Source organism: Hippopotamus amphibius, chromosome 9 (assembly GCF_030028045.1).
Source record: "Hippopotamus amphibius kiboko isolate mHipAmp2 chromosome 9, mHipAmp2.hap2, whole genome shotgun sequence".
NCBI lineage: Eukaryota > Metazoa > Chordata > Mammalia > Artiodactyla > Hippopotamidae > Hippopotamus > Hippopotamus amphibius.
In genome coordinates, this window is record NC_080194.1 from 40,208,874 (window position 1) to 40,233,651 (window position 24,778).

General features: G+C 36.4%; 2 protein-coding genes and 1 pseudogene across 2 annotated transcripts; 1 reads left to right on the top strand and 2 right to left on the bottom strand.

Annotated features, from left to right (window-relative positions):
* Window positions 1-1,130: 1,130 nt before the first annotated feature.
* LOC130860842 (olfactory receptor 52E2-like) lies at window positions 1,131-2,078 on the top strand. Its single transcript, XM_057749390.1, has one exon. The coding sequence runs from the start codon at window positions 1,131-1,133 to the stop codon at window positions 2,076-2,078; it is 948 nt and encodes a 315-aa protein (XP_057605373.1).
* Window positions 2,079-11,221: 9,143 nt separating this feature from the next.
* Window positions 11,222-12,166, bottom strand: LOC130861301 (olfactory receptor 52E4-like). The gene has a single exon (XM_057750056.1). The coding sequence runs from the start codon at window positions 12,158-12,160 to the stop codon at window positions 11,222-11,224; it is 939 nt and encodes a 312-aa protein (XP_057606039.1). The 5' UTR covers window positions 12,161-12,166.
* An 8,047-nt stretch (window positions 12,167-20,213) lies between these two features.
* Window positions 20,214-21,151, bottom strand: LOC130861545 (olfactory receptor 52E1-like; annotated as a pseudogene).
* Window positions 21,152-24,778: the final 3,627 nt, after the last annotated feature.

Genomic DNA, 24,778 nt, shown 5'->3' on the forward strand with positions numbered 1-24,778 from the left:
CTTTATTTTGATTTTTTCTTAAAGTAGAACAAAGATGAAGTTTTGAAGTGAAATCAGGGTATATTTTTCTCCTTCTGAAACATGCTGATTGTGTGACTTTGGAGGAATGTTTAGCTTCTATAAAGTATAAGCTTCTTTTTTTATGAATTGAGGATGATAATGAAGACCCCACAAGACTGCATACCAGCTAGCAATCGAGCACCGGCTAATAACTCTTAGCCTTTTCTGTGGTACATGTGTGACCCCAAAATGTAGCAACTGTTATCTATTTTCAAATCATGAGGATTGTTTGATTGATTTAGGGCTCATCAGTCCTTCTTTCCCAAAGTGTAATCTAATTCTCAGGTGTGGTAAGAAGTTTATGTGCCCTATTATCATTTCAATATAAATTTGATGAAAAGGAAGAACAATTTAACGGTTACTCCTTTGGGGACATATTTATATATCACTAGGAAAATATGGACCAATCTGCCTGAGTCACATTTTTCCAGGGATACTAGAAAATCCAGGGAGCATAGATTTTTTGGATGTAGGTGTCATGTTTTTGTTGCTATCTTAGAGCTATTATGCATTTAAGTAATTAGATCCTGTTTCTTTTATGACCAAAAATTCACTTGGGAGACAAATTTCAGAAAGTATTATCATTCAAAGTATGGGAAAGCTTATTATCCCTTCATGGATTGCTTTCACACATATCTATTGAGATTTTACCTCATTGAATTTATCCTAAGACTAATTATTTTGGAGGGGTAGTTTTTAGTGATAGCAATGCTGTACATGTTGCCTCCATTGCTTTGTTAGGATGTGAGGAAACTGCATTATTTATTAGGACTTTTGCTCAGCTTGGCTATCACAGAAAGAGAACACTTAGTATCAGGCAGAATACTCTGGACATTCTGAACCTAAGAAGATAGTCTCTACTCCTAGTAGTCCTTGATGAGATTATTAGCTGACTGTGAGGAATGCAATGTTTCTAATTTCAGAGGCGGTCCATCAAGGAGGATTCAAAATATGAATAAATTTGCTTGGTTGTATTTTTACACTGAGCATTTTATATTTATCAGAGTATACTGCATTTCACAAAGGAGAGAAAGAGAGCAAGAGTATATCTTCATGTGGCCAGAATCACTATGCTTGACTTTAACTCCACTGCATTCACTAATCCCAATACCTTCATCCTGATGGGCATACCTAGTCTAGAAGACTTGCATATTTGGATATCCATCCCTTTCTGCTCAATGTATGTTGTTGCCCTCATGGGAAACATACTCATCCTTTTCATCATCAAAATTGAGACTGTTCTGCATGAACCCATGTTTTATTTTCTCTCCATGTTGGCCATCACAGACCTCATCTTGTCAACCTCCACTCTTCCCAAGATGTTAAGTGTGTTCTGGTTCAACTATCATGAAATCAGCTTCCATGCCTGCCTCACTCAGATGGTTTTCATCCATGCTTTCTCTGGGGTGGAGTCAGGGCTTCTTGTGGCCATGGCGCTTGACCGGTATGTGGCAATCTGCAATCCTCTGAGACACTCATCCACTCTTACCAGTTCTGTGGTGGCTAAGGCTGGCATAGTAGTGCTTCTATGTGGACTAGTGCTAGTGATACCACATCCCTTCCTGGTGAGGATGTGGCCATATTGCCGGAGCAATGTAGTCCCTCACACATACTGTGAGCACATGGCTGTGGTGAAATTGGCTTGTGCTGACATTTCCATCAATAGCCTTTATAGTTTGGCAGTCATTATCTTAATTGTTGGGACAGATGCAACATTCATATCTTTGTCTTATGTACAGATACTCCATACTGTCTTCAGTCTCCCTTCCAAAGATGCCAGGTTGAAGACCCTGAGCACTTGTGGGTCCCATGTTTGTGTCATCCTCATTTTCTACATTCCTGCTCTTTTCTCCTTCCTCAGCCACCGCTTTAGTAAACATACACCATGCCACACACACATCCTGCTGGCCAACATATACTTGTTGGTACCCCCCATGCTGAACCCTATCATTTATGGAGTAAGGACCAAACAGATTCAAGATTGTGTTCTACAATTATTCATGACTAAAATCAGCTGAGAATTCTGGGCCTTTTTGTATTTATCCCCATCCTTCTAAAATTCTTTGCTATAAATTTATTGGATTCCAGCTTCAGCAAGACTAGGAATTAGACTCAATTCTTCCACTTACTCTTTCTGTAAGTGGAAGTTATATACAATTTATCTAACCCAAGCATCTGAAAAACAGATATAACTACTATGTGTATTTAGATGTTCCTGTGTTTGGTACATATATATATATATATATATTTGCAACTGTTATATCTTCTTGGATTGATCCCTTAATTATTATTTTTGCCTCTTGCTATAGTCTTTGTTTTAAAGTCTATTTTTTTCTAAGTATTGCTACCCTGGCATTATTTTGATTTCCATTTGCATGGCATAACTTTTTCATTCTGTGTTTGTCTTTAGATTTGAAGTGAGTCTCTTTCAGGTGGCTATATACAGGTCTTGTTTTTATATCCACTCAGCCACTCTATGTCCTTTGACACATGAGATATATATATATATCGAGAGAGAGAGAGAGATTATTTTCAGTTGCTGATCTCTTAATTTCAAATGAATTATAACAACCCTGCATTTTTACTGTCCTCTCCAACAGTTACTTTTTTTGACATCATATTTTACTACTTCCTATTGGTTTCTGGCATTGGGTCATGAGTCACCTGCCTGCAGAAACCCAGCGGGTCCTGGGCCTAGTGCTGACTTGCTGGTAGGCAGAAGCAGGTTTTGAGGTGGGTGGTTGCAGGGCCTAGTATCAGCCCTGGATCTAGTATCAGTCCTCTGGTGAGTGGTGCTCGATCCTGGGGCAGTTGACTGAGGAGACAGGTATCTCAGAGCTGATGTTGGCCTGCTAGTGGATGAGGCCAGAGCCCAGGGCACCCCAAGGCTAATACTAGCTCACTAGTGGGCAGAGTTGTGTCCCAGGGTTTCTGGCTACAGGGCCCTGGTTGGGGGTGGGGGAATCCTGAAGCTGATATTAGCCAGTTGGTTGGTGGGGCTAGATCCCAGGGCTGCTGCTGAGGGGTCCAAGGTGTCCCAGAGCTGGTGTTGTCCTGCTAGTACGCAAGGCCAGAGCTGGGGGTGTTCCAAGCCTGGGGCTAGCCTGCTGGTAGTTTGGCTGGGTCCTGATAAGGAAAGCTATGGGGCTGCAGTTTTCCTGGGACTGGTGTCTGCCCATTGATAGGCAGAGTCAGGGCCCAAGGGATCTCGGGATTGGTGCTCATATACTAGTGGGTAATGCCAGGTCTTGGTGTTAGTGCTAATCATCTGATAGGTGGAACTGAGGCCAGAGGGTCATGGGGTTAGCGTGGCTTCACTACTGGGCAGAACTGAATCCCAGGGTCTCTGTTGCAGGGCCCTAATGGTCTTGGTGTAATATTGGGCCTGATAGTAGGCGGGACTTGGGCCCAGGGATTCCTAGAGCTGGTACCTGTCCACTCCTTGGCAGACCTGGGTCCCAGGGGTCCTAGAGCTGGTATCAGCCCACCGGTGGGTGGGGCCGAGACCTAGTGCTGGCTAACTGATAGGTGGAACCAGGTCTCAGGGTCTCTGGCTGTAGGGTCCTGGATGTCTCAGGGTTGGTTTGTTGTCCCACTGGTGTGCAGGGCTGGAGCCCTGGGGATTCAAGGGCTAGTGTTTACGAACCAGGTATGGGGGGCCAGGTCCTGTGCCCGCTGGTGGACAGGGCTGCATCCCAGGGCACTTGTGGGCTCAAGAGGTCTGAAGGCAGCCTGCCTGCTGGTGGGAGGGACTGTGTCCCCACCAGGCAAGTTGCTTGGCCTGAGGCCTTCCAGTACTGGTGCCTATGAGCTGTGGATGGGCCTGGGTTTTGTTGCTAATAAGCTAGAGGGAAGAATCCAAAATGGTTCTTGCCAGTGCCCATGTGGTAGAACAAGCTCTGCAAAATGACTAACGCCAGTGTCTGTGCCCCCAGGATGAGCTCCATTTGCTACATGCATCTCCTACCCATCTCTTTGTGGTTCCTTCTGGATATTTTTAGCTGGAGAAGATATTTTATGCTATATTCTGGTCTTTTTCATCAGTAGCTGCTCTGTAAATAGTTACAATGTGCCTATAAGAGGAGGTAAGCTAAGGGTCTTACCACTCTGCCATCTTGGCCTGAACCACTCTTGCCCCCCCACCCCTACCCCACTGCCTACTTTTGGATTTGAGCAGTTTTAATACTGAATTTTAATTTATCTATTGGCTTTTGGTAATATCTATTTTATTTTTTTAGGGATTGTCTAGAGCATGGTTTCCCACCTTCAGCACTATTGCTATTTTTGGCCAGATAGTACTTTGATGTGACGGTTGTCCTGTGTGCAGCAGGATGTTTAGCAGCATCTCTGGTCTATGCCTGCTAGGTGCCAGTAATAATCAACAGTAGTATCTAGAAATTGCCAGTGTCTTATTGAGAACAAAATTGCTCTTGACTGAAAGCCACTGACTTAGAGATTGCAATATACGTATCTAACCTTTCACAGTCTACTTAGAGTTTATATTTTACCACTTCAAGTAAAATGTAAAGAACCTTTCCATTGATTTCAAGAGTTTTTCATATTTTAAATAATTGGATGAAATGTTTTACCTGGCAATCAGGTTGGTCAGATTCAGATCACAAGATCTATCTTGCTTCCTGTGGCAATTGAGTCTAATGGATCTCTGAATCTAATGGTTACTCTGAGTCTGTTCAATGTTTGTGGCACTCATTCTGAGACTTGGAGATAGTTTACATCGCAGTTCGGTTCTTAATGGCTTTGCTGTGTTTTGTTGGGTCTTTCCTATGCATGTGACGCTCAGGAGTAAGCTCATGGCTTGTATTAATCCGTATACAGAATTAAAGGGTTCACTTATCCAGTTCTTTCCATTAGTCTTCTCATATTCTCTAGTTATCAAGAGCCACCTTTCATATCTCAATGATCACAAAGACAAGGTTTCTGGCAGAATTTTAGCTGCATGTATCACCATGTCATCTGAAATTTCATAACTTGGAACTGCTGTTGGAGAAAGGCCAGGTAGGAAGAAAGGAAGGAAAGAAAGAAAGAAAGAAAGAAAGAAAGAAAGAAAGAAAGAAAGAAAGAAAGAAAGAGAGAGGAAGGAAGGAGGGGAGGAAGGAAGGCAGGAGGGACAGGTATGAAGGGAGGGAAGGAGGGAGGAAGAGAGAAGAAAAGGAGGAAGAAAGGAGGGAAGGAGGAAGGAGAGTGAGAGGGAAAGCAAGAGACGCATAAAAAAATGAGTCCCAGCTTCCTCTTCCTCCCTCCCTTCTTCCTTCCTCCCTTCCTCCTTCCTCCCTTCCTTCCTCCCTTGCTTTCCTTCCCTTGAAGCCTTCCCTTCCCTTCCCATCCCATTAACTTGCCACAAAGATCAACCTTCTCTTGCAGTTTTAGCTGCCTGTGTTATTCTGTGACTGGGACATAACAGCCAGTAAGGTCCAGTAGAAAGACAAAGAACAAAAGAGAAAGAGGAGGATCCTCCTCCTGCCTCCACAGCTCAGAGACCTTTCTCCTGATCCTCTGGGCAAGAAAGATAGGATATATCTTGTAGGTTTTGTTGCCTGTACAACCTGCTGTCTCTCTACTGGATGCTTGTCCTCTAATCAATAGAAGGAAAACATAGGAGGATTTTTCTTTTTTTGAAATCTGCATGATACAAGTCACTTCTTCAGATTTTGACTGTGTGTTTCGACTTGCCTGGCTTGCTAACGTTATAGAATCCCAAGGTAAATGTTTTCATACTTTATCCAGATTTTAGTTTTAATCTGTGGGAAATGTTGGATGTAGTGGGCTCATTATATTTGGGCAAGATGGGACTATCTTATTAATATAAAGTTTTAAGTGTAAATATAGTATAACAGCTGGAAATAATTACTATAGAAATAATAAAGGAAGAGAATGGGGGTGGGGATGTTGAGAATGGGGGTGGGGATGTTGTGTATATGGTGAATGGTGTATTTCTCTTTTGGGTTGTCAGGAAAAGAATCACTTAGTAGATGGTATGTGAGGAAATATTTGAAGACAACAAAGCGTTTAAAAAAGCAATTTCTGATAAAAGAGAATTTTAGGCAAAGGAAAAGGAAGGCAGAATCATTCAATTTTTCACTGTCCATGAAATCTGAAAGAAATAAGGAAGCCAATGTAGTTGAGATTAATATGCAAAGTAAAAAACAGTAGGACAAAAAAGCTCGAGGATATTTCAGTTACCCAACATATAGAACATCCAAGTAATACTAATGTCTTTGGCTTATATCATGAGTAAAAATGGCAATCATTGGTGATTTTATTTTTTAATGTTTTAAAATATATATTGATGTCTGACATACAACAAAGTGAGCACATTTAAAATGTACAATCTAATATACTTTGCCATATGTACTGTGAAATAAATGTCAAAATGAAGATAATAAATCTTTTATACCCTTAAATTTCCTACTGTATCTATGAAATACATACCTATTGCCCTTCCCTGAAATCCATCCTGCTTTCCCAAGCAATGACTGCTCATGTTTGTAAATTAGGTGTTTTTCATTTTTGTTTTTTCAGAAGTTTTTGTAGATCTAATCATGCAGTATTCTTCCTTTCTTCTGAAATAGGCTTCTTTTAAAAGCATACTATTTTAAGATTTGTCTACATGTGATATATATCATCAGTTTATTCCTTTGTAATGCTAAACAGAATTCTATTATGTGGATCTGCCCGAGTTTGTCTAACGAATCATTATTGATAGATATTTCAGATGGTTCAAGTTTTTGGATATTGTGAATAAAGCAGCTCTGAATATCTCTGTATAAGGTTTTGTGTGAATATAGGCCTATATTTATTGTAGATAAAATTACCTAGGAGTAGTAAGTGGTTACAGAAAAGTTGCAGGATACAAGATTAATATGCATAAAAGTATTTTCTATTATAATAAGAATAAAAATTGGAATTTGAAATTAAAATACATTAGTAACTAAAAAGTAAGAAATTATGCATAAATATTAAAAGTATATATAATATCTATATGAGGAAAATTACAGTACTATGTAGAAAAACATCAAAGAACAAACAAATGGAGAAACATCACATATTTGTAGGTAGGAAGACTATATTGGCAATATGTCAGCTCTCCCCCAAGGTGCTGTATAGATTCAGTACAATCCTAATTAAAACCCCAGTAAATTAGTTGTGGATGTGAAAAAGTCAATTTTACAGTTTATATGGAGATGCAAAAAACCCAAAGTCCCTAACAAAATATTGAAGGAGAAAAATAAAGTTGAAAAAATAGCACTACTCAGCTTCAAGATTTACTGTAAAACTATGGTAAGACAGTGTAGTATTGGTGAAAGAACAAACAAAAGATCAATGGAGCAGTATGGAGAGCCCAGTAGGCTCACATAAATAGTCAACTAATCTTTGATAAAGGAGCAAAGGCAATACAGTGGAGGAAAGACAGACTTTTCAACAAATGGTGCTGGAACAATTGGGCATCCACATTAAAAAAAATGAATTTAGACACAGATTTTTACCTGCTTCACAAAAATGAACTCAAAATGTACCACAGACCTAAATATAAAATGGAAAACTATAAAATTCCTAGAATATAATATGGGAGAAAACCTAGCTGACCTTGGATATGACAATGACTTTTTAAATACAACACATAGACACAATTCATAAAACATAATTGATGAGCAGGACTTAATTACAGTTAAAACCTTACACTCTGCAAAAGGCAATGTCAAGCGAATGAGAAATAAAGCCACAGACTGAGAAAAAAATATTTGCATAAGTCATATCTGAGAAAGGATTATTATCCAAAATATACAAAGAATTGTTAACACTCAACGATAATAAAACACACAACTCGATTAAAAAAAAAAAAAGAAGTGGGCCAAAGAGCTTAAGAGACATTTCACCAAAGAAGATATACAGATGACAAACAAACATATATAAAGATGCTCCACATCATATGTCATCAGTACAATGCAAATTAAAATAATGAGATACTACTGAACGCCTATCAGAAAAGCCCAAATCTGGACACTGACAATACTAAATTCTGTCAAGGATGTGGAGCAAAAGGAACCCTCATTTACTGCTGGTGGGAACACAGCCACTTTGGAAGGCAGTTTGGTGGTTTCTTATAAACTAAACATACTCTTACGACACATTCCAGCAGTTATGCTCTATGGTATTTAGCCAAAAGAGCTGAAAACTTATGTCCACAGAAAAACCTGCATGTGGATGCAAATATCAGCTTTATTCATAATTGCCAAAATTTGGAAGTAACCAATATGTCCCTGAGTAAGTGAATGGATAAGTAAACTTTGGCACATACAGACAGTGGAATATTATTCAGTATGAGAAATAAGTGAACTGTCAAATCATGAAAAGCCTTGGAGGAACTTTAGATGCATACTGCTAAGTGAAATAAGCCTATATGAAAAGGCTACATACTTTGTGATTTCACATATGTAATATTCTGGAAAAGGCAAAACTATGGAGGCAATAATCATATCAGTGGCTGTCAGGGGTTGAGGTGGAGGGTAGGGGTGAATAGGGCAGAGGATTTTTAAGGCAGTGAAAATACTCTGTATGATACTATAATGATGAGTTTATGCCATTATACATTTTCCAAATTCACTGAATGTACAACACCAAGAGTGAATGCTAAGACAGACTAAGGACATTAGGTGATTATAATGTGTCAATGTAGATTCATCCATTGTAACAAATGTACCACTCTGATGGCAGTTGTTGATGCAGGAAGCTATGTTTGTGGGGGAGGCAAGGAGTATGTGGAAAATTTTTATACCTTTCATTTAATTTTACTGTAAACCTAAAACTGCTTTATAAAAATAAATTAAAAAAAACTTTTAAAAAAGTTATTAGGAGTGAAAATTTAGAGTTAAGTAATTGTCATTTTCTTTTCCAAAGTGTTTGTGATGTTTACGTTCCCAAGAGTGTATACGTGTACCTGTTGCTTCACCTTCTTTCTCACACTTATTACAGTCAGTCTCTTTTTTTTTTTCTTAGATTTTGGATGACACAATAGTGTGGCGTTGTATCATGAGATTTTAATTTACATTTCCTACTATGACAATGATAATGATTAATGTGTTTGTTTTCAATCTGTATATATCTTTTGGTGAAAAATTCATTAAAATATTAAGCCCACTTCTATTGAAAGTTTTGATTTCCTTTGACCCTTATTTATACTAGATGTAAGTCTATTATCAGATATTTAATATACAGCATTTTCTTTATGAAATCAGTTTGTTTTTAAAAATACATTTGGACTTTGATCTTTAACATAATTTCTCCTAGAAGTTTTATAATTTTATAATTTTACACTACATCTGGATATTGATCTTTCATATAATTTTTCTAGAAGCTTTATAATTTAGGCTTATTCCATTTGTTATGTAGAATGCAAGGTATAGATTGAGGTGTGTGCATTTGTATATCATTACATGATTGTTTCAAATGTATACATTCTACATTGAACTACCTTATACCTTAGCATTTTTTTGAAAATCAATTAACTATATGTACATGTGGATCTATATTTGGGCTTCTTCCCCGGGGATATTGATCAATCATATTTTTATGCCACCAGCACTCTGTTTATAGATGTATATTCTTCAACTTTGTTACACTATTTTTCAAAGTTGTTTTGGTTATTTTAGCTTTTTATATTTCCATATAAATTTTAGAATCAGATTTTCAATTACTACCCAAAAAAAGCCTCCTGGAAATTTAATTGGAATATGATTAAATCTACATATCAGCTTGGAGAGGATAGAAATATTCACAATGTTAAGACTTTGGGCATTTGACAATTGTATATTTCTCCATTTACATATGTCTTTGTTAATCTCTCTTAGCAATGATTATGTTTTCTCTATGCAGGTCATATATATGGGTTTTTTTTTTCCTACAATGTGTCTCTGTTTTATTTTTAACTACTTAAAATAATATTTTATTTCATTTCTAATGGGATGTCATTAAAATAAGAAATCCAAATGTTTATCTAGTGACCTTGTATCCTCTAAACTTGCTAAACTCACATATTAGTTCTAGTAGTTTTGTAGGTTACATAAGATTTTTCTACCTGAACAAATCAGCTCACAAGTAAATAGAGTTTATTTTTTCTTTCCAAAATAAGTGATTTTTTTTAATTACATTTGTTTGCCTTAATGCATTGGCTAGAACCACCAGTACAGTAGTGAATAGATGTGGTAAGAGCAGATAGCCTTGCATTTTTTCTGGCAGTATAGACAAAATATTCAGTTTTTCATCATTAAGTGTAATTTAATCTCTCATTTTTTCTTAATAGATTTCCTTTATCTGTTGGAGAAGTTTCCTTCTCTTCCTAGTTTTCTGAAATGTTTTTCATAATAGGTTTTGTGAAATGCTTTTTCTGCATTTATTAACATGATCGTATGTTATTACTTTTGTTTGAAAACATAGTGAAATACATTTATTGTCTTTCAAATGCAAAAACTATTTTTCATTTGTGAAATAAGTGCTACTTGGTCATGATATATGTTCATGTTATGTATCACTGAATTTAATTTATATAATTTTTGTTAACTTTTGCAACTTAATTTATGAAGAAATTTGATAACTAATTTTATTTTCATGAATGCCTTTCTCTGGTTTTGGCACTGAAGAGCTTGCAAAACAAAATGAGTTTGACTCTTTCAGAGGTAGAATTGCGGGATAAATAACACACAGATTGCAAAAACCATTGGAGTGAAATTAAGTATTGGTAGTTGAAGACAAGGAGGTAGTTGAAGGACATATTGCAAAATATTGATTTATCAGTCAAAAGTTGAAGGATGTTATGCCACCAGAATCTTCCTTTTTATCAAACCTGTACATAAATTTTACTGCTGACATGAACATCATTGTCCCCAAATATTCAATAAATTTCATTACATCCTTTACTTGGCCCCATCATCTTCTCTCACCTTCAGTGAGAAAAAGCAGTATAATCTGCTGAAAGTCAAAGTGGAAATTATATAACAGAAACATTTAATATGAAGTTAGAGGACTCGGATAAAGGCTGAAGGAATGCATCAGTGGCCTTTACATTAATGTCAATTTTGGGCACCCTGAGAGATGCACAAAGTAAAGGTTAGCCTGCAAGAATTTATCAACTTCTGAATACATTGGCTCACTCTTTCTTGGCAAATATTCTCACAACTTGATCCCGAATTTGCTTTGTCCTGACCCCATATATGACTGGATTTAAACAAGGAGGAACAACCACATACAGATTGGCCAGGAGGATGTGAATGTAGCGAGGAACATTTCTACCAAATCGGTGGGTCATAAAGGAGAAAAATGCTGATGTGTAAAAGGTTAAGATGACACAGACATGTGAACCGCATGTGCTAAGTGCTTTAAGTCTGGCATCCCTGGAAGGAAGGCGGAAAACAGCTCGCAGGATCTGAACATAGGAGAGGGCAATGAGGATCAAGTCAAAGATCAGGGCAGCAATGGTAAATAAGCCATAGATGATGCTGACTCTTATGTTAGCACAGGCAAGACGGGGAATTCCCATATGCTCACAGTAGGTATGAGGAATGATGTAGTGTCCACAGAAAGGCAATCTTTTGAGAAGAGGACAAAAGGGGATGACAAGGAGGCCTGGCCTCCCCACTACAACAGAGGCCATGATGGCTACCACTTTGTTGGTGAGAATAGTGGTATACCTCAGTGGATAACAGATGGCGACAAAGCGGTCAATTGCCATGGCCAGGAGTACAACAGATTCCATACCAGTGTAGACGTGAATAAAGGACACTTGGGTGAGGCAGGCTTCAAAGCTCATCTTCCTATGGTTGAACCAGAAAATGGCCAGCATTTTGGGTATGGTAGACGTGGAGAGGCCTAGATCGATAAAGGAGAGGAGAGCCAGAAAGTAGAACATGGGTTGATGAAGACTCTGCTCTGTCTTGATCACAAACAGGATTGTGACATTCCCCACGAGGGCTATCAAGTAAACAACAAAGAAAGGGAAAGCAATCCAGATGTGGAAAGCTTCCAGACCAGGTATACCCAGCAGAAGGAAGGCAGAAGGATGTGAGGCAGTGTCATTGACAGCGGACATTTTATTGAGGACTCTTGGAAGATGCTCTACTATCTTCTCCAGTATTTCTGGGGAAACGTGAAGGAATAAATGGTGGTTGGATGTCACTATATCTAATGTATTAGAATGCCAATAAAATTCTTTAGAATATAATAGAAGGAAATTTGTGCACAATTATCTCTCAGAGATATTCAAATTATTACCTCTCCTGCTTAATATTCTATATGGCTTATGGGAGTAAGACTTCTCTGATGTTCGTGTGGATCATCTTTGCGCTCACTCTTTTGTGAAATGCTCATCTATGTATGCTAATGTCAACGGAAAACCCTTCTAATTACCAGAACTTGTATAACATTTTCAAGTTAACTTAGTTACTTAGTTGAGCATATACGTAAATGAAAACTCCCTATATGTTATTCTTTTAAAAGTATGAAGATTGGAATGGGAAACTTTCTATATAATGGTCAATAAAATATCCACTTATGAGGCTTATCTGCCTGTCATAGTCCCCTCTCTCAAGGTGTTACATTTTCCTTTATTTGCTTTAATAAGACTGTGTTTAAATCTATCTTTCAATGAAACTCTGCTTGTATGCTGTGGATGAAGAATTACTAGTATTTTTCTACTTTTACAGTAAAAATATGATTTTATATATTTACAAATGTGATAATCTTAATAAAGGTAGAAAATGTGGTCATTTAATTCAACATCTGTGTATGATATTAAAAGAAAAACTTTCAATAAAATAAGCAAAAATAAAACTTGTTCAACTTATTGAAGCTATGAAAATTCTCCAGCTAATATCATAATGAATGGTGAAACACTGAAAGATTTGTCCCTAGGATTTGGAATAAGGCAAGAACATCAACTAACATCAATTATAATGTTTTACTGGAAGTAACAAGGTCAAATAAGTCAAAAAAAAGTATATAAACTCAATTTAGAACCAGTGATTTAGTGTATCAATTACTCAAGTTTAAAATAAATAATTTTTATATTTGTTATTAACAAAAAATTGGAAATTAAAAATTTAAATTACACTTTTGTAAAAGTCCACATCATCACCTGCAATGACATCAGAAACATGGAGTACTTAGCAATAAATACTTAAAATTATAAAACAGTGGAAATTAAAAAGACAAATTGTTTTTCAGTGTATAACATACCCATAGTTTAAAAAACTGAAGTTTATCAAGATGTCAATTATTCCTAAATTGGTCAATAAATCTAAAACAGCTTCAGTGAATACCAAAAAATTTAAGCTTATTCTTAATTAATTATAGTAATATCTTTAATTCTCTTGGAAAAGAATAACAACTATATGAGGCATACTATAGAACTTCAATTTATAAAACTGTAGTAATCAAAGCTTATAGCACTTGCACAATGCTAGACAAATAGATAAGTAGAACATAATAAAAAAAAACAGATATAAACACATTTTACATGTTCAGTTATATTTTATAAAGTGACCAGTGTAGTAATTCACTGAAAAGAGGGGGATTTTTTCTTCCAATAATACTGGTACAGTTGAATATACTTATGAGGGGAAAAAAAAAAAAGAAGCCTTGCTTTCAACTTCACAATGTATGCAATTTTTAATTATACTTCTAAAATAGACCTAGGTATTTAAACAAATAAAAATTAAATTCTACATTTTGCTTTGCTTACTTAAGGCAAATGAAAGGAGAATATCTTTGCTACCCAGGGGAATGTAATGGTTTCTAAGACAGAACACGAAAAGCAATAACAGAAGAAATAGGCTATTACGTGTTACATGAAATTTTAAAATTTAGTGTTAGAAAAAGGAATTTAGAGAGTAAGGCTGGAATAAAATATTCACAGTCTCTTCTTTCTGAAAAGAAATCTGTGTCAAGAACATATAAGTTACAACTAATAAATAAGAAAAACAAGCAATGGAAAAATAAAGAGACCTAAACTGACACTTGGCAAAGGAAAATATACAGATGATATTAAAATTCTCAAAATCATTAGGCATCAGGAATTGTACATTAAAACTATAATGACATATTACTACACAAGTACTAGAATGGTCAAAACTCAAAACCGTGACAACACCAAATTTTGGCAATTATGTGGAGCAACAGATTCTTCTAAATTACCTACAGCAATTAAACTCCTAGGTGCTTACTCAAGGCAAATGAAAGCTTATGTTTACACAAAGACTTGAAAAAGAATGTACTTGGCAGCTTTATTCATAATTACCCCAAAGAGGAAACATCACAACTCCTCATCACCAAGTGAATAGACAGCAGCTTTGGAATGGTTACATAATGCAATTCTATTCAGCAACAAAGATGGATTGACTACTTAAATGTATAATAGCATAGATGAATCTAAAGTCATCATACTGAGTTACCAAATACTACTAAAGAGTACTAATTAAATAATTTTATTTCTAAGAAGTTCTAGAGCATACAGAGAAAATAAGTGCTGAAAATATCTGTTCAGTGGTTTCATGGGATTGAGAAGAGTCAGGGACAGACTGGGAACACAATAAAATTTTTGAGGTGATAGAAAAATTCTATGTCTTTATAAGGATGTAAGATATAAATGTATATACAGTTATTAAAAATATACAGATAAAGTTTGTGCATGTAAATGTGTATAAATTTTACTTTAAAACAAATTCAGGTGTGGAGAAAATAAAATGTGTATAGTTCTTGAAGTTGGTGATAAGAGCAATATGCCTGTCTACTGTTTGCATGTGTTTAAAATGACTCATAATTAAAGGGTATTAAATATAAATCTAGTAATTTTATAATACAAACTACAATATAACTTGATTTAATAAAATATTCAATTTTGGAGCTTGTTTTAAAGATAGAATCATGTACCACAATTACTTCTGAGTGCTAAAAATTCTAAAATCTAACAATAATATTTCACAATCACAGTCAAAGCACATATAATAAAATAACCAACCTATGTTAAGTCTAAATATTCTGTAATGATTTCTGTTTTGAATGAGATTTAACCTTTATTTCTGATATTTTCTTTCTTTTTCATATTCATCAGCTATAAGTCACAGGCTAACCATAGTATAGACTTCATGATTCTTTGCAACAAGTTTATTGATGATTGAAATTACTCTCAATAATGACAAATTTGATGGGAATTACAGTCACAGTACATCCTAACATGATGTCCTAGGATGTGCTCTACTATTCCCTCTGAGATTTCTTACATTTATAATTTATTTTTCAAGTAGGTACAGTATTTTTATGCCCTACTAAAATTTCTAAAACATATTCCTCAATACATTCAACCAAATTTTATATTATTCTATTATTAAAATTTAACACTTATTTTGGGAAGCCAGGGGCCTAGTCAACTAAGAAAGAACCTATTGAGATGGCCTTCAGGATGTACATGTTTCTCCAATCCATGCATGTAATGACTATTTTTCTCCTTTATTTGACTGACTGTGCCGGGTGAAGGGTCATTCGAAGAAAATAATATTTACCAAACACTGTACTAAATGCTTTACATATATTGTCATTCAAATTTCAAAACAACTCTAAGAGGTACATGCTGTTGTCACACCAGATTTACATGCAAACAAAGGCGAGGTTAAGAGAGTCTAAGGAATTCGTCTTAGATAACTCATAAATATAAGTTGTACAGTTAGATTAGATAAAAAGGTATATGTGTGCTCTTCAAGAATAATAAGGAAAACTTTTATAGTTTAGATAATAAATCATCTGATCTAGATTGGTGGGGGTCTATGGGTGGTCAGGAACCCAAGAAAAGGTGAGATTGGAAGAAGAAAAGAAAACCCTGAGGATTTGAGTGGATTTTGTCAACTAATGCAATGAAAACATGCTGACTTTTGGAGAGTACACAAAGTAAAGGCAAGTGAATTTCCGGGAGCTAATTTGGCTAGGAAAATATCCCGGAATTAAAATGTAGGAAATATAACCTGATATTCTCTAAGACCATATCTCAACTCCATTTCCTATTGTGCTGAGGATACTATATAAGTATAACCCCATTAGAAACTCACAGTTATTACATGCATGTAAAAGGAAATTTCAATGATTTTATCAGAGTGGCATAAATGTGGAAAAGCATAGATTTTTGAGGCTATTGGTCAAAGCTTCTCTCTTAACATCTAGAGGGAAAGTGAGTTTTCTCCTTTGTATCTGTGGTTCTGCCACCATTAGGGGACAGTAACCTGTTTCAGTACTTTCATTATAGTAACTCTAATTCAGAGTTATAAACATGTGGCATTTACAGCAACAACAACTTCCTAGATCAAATGTTTAAAGCAGACACTAGTAATATATCATTATATTATTTGTATTATATATATATATATATATATATATATATATAATTTTTTGATAAGTTTATTGCCAAAGCTTCTCAGCAAGGTACTCCTGACATTGACTGTCCATTGAAAGACAGCCTTACAGATGAACCAGTCACCCCTACACCTACCTATTCTCAAAAGGTGTGAAAGTATGGATTTATTGACGGCCTCATGATTTACATGGCTTCAGACCTGGACTAGCATGTATACCCTCTTACTGGTCTGTTCTTTCCAACTGATGTCCACTTGGTATCAAACTCACACATGGACTCTTTCTATCCACATAAGTACCATCTGCCTATTGTGGCTGATTAAGAATCAGTTTGCTTGTCGTTTGGGGACACTCCTTTTTAACCAAACAATAAATAGTTTTATGTCTTTACTCTCCCATACTCTAGTGACCTTATGTAAATCATTCCCTGAGCTTTATTTATTTATCTGTAGAGCCTGAGATAATCATCGTATCAACTTCATATGGCTCTAGTGCTAATAAAATAAGCTGTTGCATACGTGATACCTCAACAGGCCTTAAAACTGGCTGCTTAGTAACATTAGCTGGAATGATTTGGCATTATTATTATCCACGGATATGACTCTTAGTGCTACTGTCTGATTTTCTAATTTTCTAATAAAACACAATGGCTCACAAATAATATAAACATGGTCCCTTCTGAGGGAATATGTTAACTGAGCCCCACCATTCATTTTAAGTTGAAAGTTAATTCTATAATCTAATTAGATTAGGAACTGTGTTTTGTAGGACTCCTTTATTGACACTCATTTTTGAAAGACTTTCTTCCTAGGATAAATTTACAAATACTTGATTTTCATTCTGAATCATGGAATATATAAGTCAGATTCAATTCAGAACAAAATGGGATGATATAACTCAACTTCTCACTTTTTATCACTCAAACTGTGAAAAAAACTGTCATCTTTACAAAATCTGATTCTTGAATGCAGGTTAATACACAGGGAAAGCAAGTATTACTTGCTTAATTGTATTACTTGCTACAAAACATCCCTGTTTTGTAGCTCAGAATACTGAGGTCATCCCCAAGGCCTTACAACCCATAAGATACAGCAACTATTTCAGAGGTCACTCTATTGATTACTACTTTGATTTCCACAGTTCTGGACTCTGATCACTTACCCAAGCTCATATCCACAGTGAAAGTACCCCATATAGCGTCTGGGTACTCACTCTCTGTAGGGGTAGCCACCTGCAAGTGATACTACCTGACGTGACTTCCAGAAACTCTCCTCAGTGTCCACTATGCTGAGCTGTCCCACCTGCCTGAGCCTTTTTTGTGGAAGACCCGCCCCCCAAAGTATAAAATATGACCTGGGCTACCTTCCCAAGGACAACGTTCTGCCTCTTCTTGTGTGTCAGGCTGGCCTTCCTGCCCAGGATCCCTAAGAGCAACACTTTATGCAAAGGTTGTATCTCCCCTGAGAAGGACAGCCTGGATCAGTCTCTTCAGGGAATGAGAGCATCTGAGTGTTGACCCAAACAATGACCCTGAAGCATCTTGGTTCAAACTTGCATCTAGGGAGCCAGGACCCCGTTTTGCATTTTGTCTCCTAGCCACAACATTTTTTAATGTAGTTTATCTTCATTTCCATCTTTTACCTTCATTAATATCATCTATTTTAATCATGGTCTCTTTATATTTATACACACACACACACCCCACACACATATGAGGGTGAGTCAAAAATTAACTGCACTCTGTCTGTAGAATTTATAAAAGTTTTAATATAACTGGAGTGTGGATATTTTTTGACTCACCCTTGTATATAATATTCCCTTATTTCATTTACATTTCAGAATTAATAGCTGTGTTCATTGTTTTATAATATTCCATTTTCAGTTGTACAACATGTTGACATCTAAATCTTTTCTTAACCTTTGCTGCCTGTTGTCATAGTCTGTTTCTATATTAAATCACAACAGAGAGGCTAAAGAAACTGAGCTGAAACTAATTCATTTAAAATTCTGTTACACAATAGTTACGTGACTGTATGTAACTCACTTCACTTGAGTCTCTACTTACTTGTAAAATTTGAACTACCTAAAGAACCAAATGTAGTTCCTATAATATTGCAAGGGTTCAAGAAATGTTAAATTCCATTATTAGTAGTCGTATTACCTCTTGTTTCATAGTGTTTATATGATTCTTTTATCATATTGACTTGTGCGTTGCTTTTTCCCATCTGTACCCTATATAAGGAGTCAATTTTTCTCACTAGTGGTATCTTGTACCTATTTACATGTAAAATCTATTTACTTATGTTTGTTCCACAGTTTTTGAATGTGTCCATGTTATGTTTTTGTTTACTCAGCTGAGAAATAAGACAGTTTCTATTCCAACTTTGAATATTCTACTTTCCTAATATAATATTAGTATCAATGTTTAATATTATTATTGCATATGTTCTTTTCCTGGATACTTGTTGAAGTAATTGTTCATAGACTAATTCTACCAATTTATAGATCTACCATATTGTGTGGTTGCTTTCATTTTTACAGGCTCATTGAATTTTTTTTTAATTAAAAAATATTATTTTTTGGCTGTGTTGAGCTTTCCTTGCTGTGCGTGGGCTTTCTCTAGCTGTGGCGAGCAGGAACTACTCTTTATTGGCGTGTGTGGGCTTCTCATTGTGTTGATTTCTCTTGAGCACAGGTTCTAGGCATGTGGGCTTCAGCAGCTGTGGCATGCGGGCTCACTAGGTATGGCTCACATGCTCTAAAGCCCAGGCTCAGTAGTTGTGGCACACGGCCATAGTTGCTGCACAGCATTTAGGATCTTCCCAGACCAGGCATTGAACCCGCGTCCCCTGCATTGGCAGGCAGTTTCTTAAACACTGCATCACCAGGAAGTCCACGTTGAATATTTTGATGAAATGATTGGTAAAGAAAAGTCTGAGGGTATATGTGCTTTTTGTTTGATGAGTACATAAATATTTTGCTTAATATATTTATGTTATGTTTCACTATTTGTAAAAACTAGCTTTATGAAGTTACTATTCATCTCCCCTTCCACTGCCCATTCTCACTTTCAGACTTTGTCACTTTAAGCCAACCCATGAGGGCATGATCTTGTCCTGATGTGAGTCAGAAAAAAACAAATAAGAAAATAATAACAAAAAAAGTTGCCTTTGCACTTCTTCCTCAGACTCTACCTTTGTTAGTTTGGAATAATATTTTTCTCTGATAGAAAAGCAAGTTGAATTTATGTCCCATTTGAAACACAGCTACCTTGCCCTCCTTAAAGCTTATGTCTCTTCAGATGGATGCATTTCTCTGGTTACCTCCTCTATATATACTCTTTTTCATGCCATATTATTACCTCACTTTCCTGAGCTATAGAAAGGGAATAATTAGTAGTTACAGTTGTAAGAATGCAAAGAGTTAATACTTAAAAAAGTCTTCAAAACTATCTGGCTCATATGTGTATATAAGTGAGTTTTATTATATTAGTCAATTTTTGTCAACCTCTTGTTTTTTTCATGTAAATGTTATTTTATTTATCATATAATTGCTAACATTTGCATGGGGTTCTATCTATACTTATATTAAATATTTTTTGTTGTTTCTTTTGGTTTACTTATTCTAAAATGAATGAAAGAACTTATAACTCTGCACTCAGAATATCATCTTCCCCAGACATTGTAATATTTCAATCATCAGAGGAGAGGTTCCATTTTCTCCTCTTCACATCTGAAGACCAAATTTCATAATTTATTTCTGAAAGTCCTAATTACCCTTTCTCTTATCTGCTTGGTTCTGACCCCATAAATAAGAGGATTTAGAGTAGGTGGGATGACAACATAAAAGTTAGCAAGAAAAATGTGGATGTATTGAGAAACATTTCGGCCGAAACAGTGGGTCATGAAGGAGCAGAATGCTGGAGTAGAGAAGGCCAATATGACACAGATATGGGAGCCACACGTGCTGAGTGCTTTAGTCGCGCACCCCTGGAAGGTAGGCAGAAGACAGCGCAGAGGATATGGATATAGGAGATGACAATGGCTATGATGTCAAACACCAAGATAGAGATGTCACATAAGCCATAGATGATGTTGACCTTTATGCTGGCACAGGACAGGTGGGCAATGCCCATGTGCTCACAGTATGTGTGGGGGATGCTTTGGTGCCCACAGAAGGGTAACCTTAGGGAGAGCAGAACAAAGGGGATTGCGATAGCTAAGGGTCTCAGGAGGATAAGTGATGCTATAACTGATACCACCTTGTTTGTCAGCACCCATGTGTAGCGAAGAGGGTTACAGATGGCCACATAGCGATCATAGGCCATGGCCACGAGCACAGCTGACTCCATGCCAGTGCATCGGTGGATGAAGGACATCTGGATGAGGCAGCCCTCAAAGGAGATTTCTCTCAGGTTGAACCAGAAGATGCCAGGCATCTTGGGGATGGTGGATGTGGACAGGCCCAGGTCAATAGATGCCAGAATGGCCAGGAAGTAGAACATGGGCTGATGGAGACTATGTTCAGTCTGAATCACATAAAGAGTTGTAATATTTCCCAGTAGGGCAGTCATGTGCACAATACAAAATGGAAAAGCAATCCACATATGCAGATCTTCTAGCCCTGGAATTCCCAGGAGGAGAAAAAAGTAGGGATGGAACTGTGTGCCATTAGGAGGGACCATGCTTCTGCAGCACTTTTACAGCTGCACATATCATAGACCAGATGTCTCATTCACTGAGAGGCTCCAGCTCTTCTTTTCCAGTTTTATGGATTTCCTACAGAATTATACAAAAATATGTGTAGTCTTTTCTAATCACCAAGCCCATCATGACATAACTGTGTGATTTTTATGAAAACTGAAATATGTCATTCCTGTTTTATTTCAATCAAGCTCAACAGACATATTACATTTATTTTCATTTATCCCTTTAATATAATTAAATAAAACTTTTATCAAGGATCAGCAGATTATCAGACGAATGGCCAGGTATTTGCTGTGCAGAGGTAAATCAAGCATTATTAGGTTTTGTAGTGCTTTATCCCCTCCCTCAACTGAAGTTACTTGTGGGAAATCTTTTGCTTTACTACATACATTACCTTCCAAGCATTTAAAAAATACATATTAGCATCTCTCAAAAGAAATATGTCAAAGCAAAATGTCTGATATGTGTAAATATAATCCTCAGCTACTAAAGTTTTTCTCAGGATTTCCCTTTCCCGTGCTCGCCTATTAGATGGGAAAGGATTAGAAAAAACATAAATAGAATTGACCTAGACAAGACATTTTCTGACTTTTGGAGACTCTTGAAGTTCAGAAATTCTTGGAGCCCTACTTATTCTCCAGCACTCATGCAGAAAACTTCCATAATTTCACAATCATTGTGTAAAACTACCAACTGATGTGGGGAGGAATGTGTTTTTTATTGTTGACTATTCATAGGAAGAATAGTAGGTTAGGAGGTCAAAGCTTTTTAGTTGACTATATTCTGATTGTTTCGTCTCTTTATCTTGAGAGCTGAATAGAGGACAAAGAGATATACAAAGTTAAGTTCTGCAAGATAGATAACAGAATGGTGACAGCTAAGAGAAAGCAAGGGAGACAAGATTGAAGGTTAAGATACAACCACAATAGGCAACAGAAAAAGTGACCTAAATGATGAAGACTTAGAGAAAGACAATACAGGTAGCTGTAAAGGTATTTGCATATGCACACACACACATCACTTATCCAGATATTTAGGAACGAGTTTTCATAAAGTGTTGGAGTACACTCCTGAATCTTGTTAACAAATTATCATCTTGTAACAAATTATAATCGTTACACTCTGATCTCACTGATACCTTCTATATTCAGTTAGCCTTCCTTTTTTCCACATTTCTGTCTTTTATTTTATCTCTTCAACCTACAGCTCAATGAAATGGCCACAGTAAAATGGTTCTTGTCTTGGTGGATCCTTTCTGGCCTCAAGGCCAGATTTACCAGCAAATCTTTCTGAATCAGCTAGTTCAACTGCTCCAGAAGGTTTCCATTTCATACACTCTGACTGAAAGAGGAAATTTATACTGTAAACACTACCCTTAAAATGAAGTCTCTCCAAACATTGGTGTTCTCTGGAGAACAGAAGTGTCCAGAGGCACAGAGCTAGATGCTTCATAAATATGAAGCATAACATCATTGGTGATTAAAAAGAAAAAAAAGTCCTGATTCTGGGTGTTGATTCCCAGACTTGGTGTGACTACTGATGAATTGTCTTATCTCTAAGTAGGAGAGGCTGTGAGGAGGGCTTAGCTTCCACTCTGTCTCTTCAAGATTCCTCTAGTTCTAGATTCCTTTGCATGGGCCCCACATATAAGTCCAGGTCACAGATAACCTGGGGTGATTTTATATAAGGGTTTGGCAAGTCATTCTGGCTTTATTTTCTCATTTTCGTTACCATGCTATTCACCTTGCTTTAATTAAATTAATTTATTTACTGGCTGTGCTATGCAGCATGTGGGATCTTAGTTCCCCAACCAGGGATCAAACCTGTGCCCCCTCAATGGAAGTGCACAGTCTTAACCACTGGACCACAAGGGAAGTCCCTACCTTGCTTTTATCTTTGGTCAGTTTCTCTAAAACTACCTTGTTTTGGTCAATTTCTCTAAAACTTATCTGTCTCTCACGCCCCAGTCCTAAACACAATTCAACCTTAAACAGTATCTTGAAAAAATAGAAGCCCAACTAGGAACCACCACTTCATGGGGTGGAGTATTTAACAGAAGTTAAATGGGAGAGATAATATAAAAAGAGTGACGAGTTGTTTTGAACATAACTCCTCTCTTCTTTATGGTTCTTATTAACAGTGAATAAGACAGGGTTAAATTTAAGGGTAGAAAAACAAATGTCTAGGTAAAGAACTATGTTATATAGGAAATTGGCTAAGTGGCTAAGTAGATGGACTTTGAGACAGATTGCATGAATTTGAATCCCATGTCCCCTACTTAATGGACATATGAATTTGGGCAAGAAATTTAAACTCTGTGTCTTCATTTTCTCCTCTATAATGAGCAGAATAATACCAAATACAAAATACTGTTGTGAAGAATAAAAAAGCTAATATTTTCATAACACTTAAAACATTTCCTGATATATAGTAGAAATTTGTAACTATTTGTTGATAATAATCTGAGCTACTTAACTAATACTTAATATTCTCAGGCTATGATATTCTGTGGAAGCTCATACTGATTCGAATTGCCATGGAGATGTCTCCTAGAATTCACTCCTGGAATTATAGGGGAGTCAATAAATGACATCATCTTCCTCGCCTAGACATAATGTCAATAATGAACAGAATATTGGATCAAACAAATGGTTTTTGGAACATAAGCATTAATACCAAGTAAAAGCTGTGCATTGTTTCTTGGCTTAGTTATGCATCTAAACTGGTAAACTGGGCTTTCTAACAATCTTTGCTTCCATACACTTAGCTTACCTCAGAACCTCAGGTTTTTGGTTGCAGGAGCAGAGAATTGTCAGGAAATTTATTGGAATTCATGGATTTTGGAGAGTGACACTCAGATCTGCAATGTCAGCACCGTTATATGACAAATAAATCTGTGTGTTTCTAGATCCCCAATTCAGGATATTCATCTTTTTTGTGTGTATTCCTTTGTCAGTTGTTTTCTTTGATAATTCCAACAGTATATTACAATTCTTAGTCTCTCATAGAGCATGTCCTGTTTCTTCTAGGTCTGTAAGGTAATTTCTGACTGATTTTCTATACACTGTTTTAAAAAGTTTTAAATAAACTTAAAAATAGGACACTGGTAGAGCAAAGAAAAATGAAAACGTAGTAAAGAGAGTTCTCATGTGACCCATTCATAATTTCCCCCGTCATTAACCTTGTACATTAATATGGTCTTTTGTTACACTTAATGAGCCAGTATTAACCAAAGTTCCTATATTGTTAAAGTTCATATATTATTTAGATTCCCTTAGTTTTACCTAATATTCTTTTCCCTTACAGGATCCCATCCAGGACACCAAATCACATTTACTAGTGTTGTCTGGTTAGATCTCTTAGGGTTCTCTTGGCTGTGACAGCTTCTCAGGCCTTTCTTGGTTTTGGTGACTTGATAGGTTCTAGGAGTACTGGTCAGGTTTTTGTAAAATGATCCGCAGTTGAGACTAGTCTGATTATTGTCCCCATGATTAGACTAGCTTTATGTGATTTGGGGTGGAAGATCAGCCAGGTAAAATACCATTATATCAAAACACGTCCAGGGCTCCTACCACCACCACGGCTTCCTCACCTGGCTAGGTCAT

Excerpts from the sequence above, each read along its gene's own strand:
- LOC130860842 (XM_057749390.1), top strand. The coding sequence starts at position 1,131 with ATGCTTGACTTTAACTCCACTGCATTCACTAATCCCAATACCTTCATC.
- LOC130861301 (XM_057750056.1), bottom strand. The coding sequence starts at position 12,160 with ATGTCCGCTGTCAATGACACTGCCTCACATCCTTCTGCCTTCCTTCTG.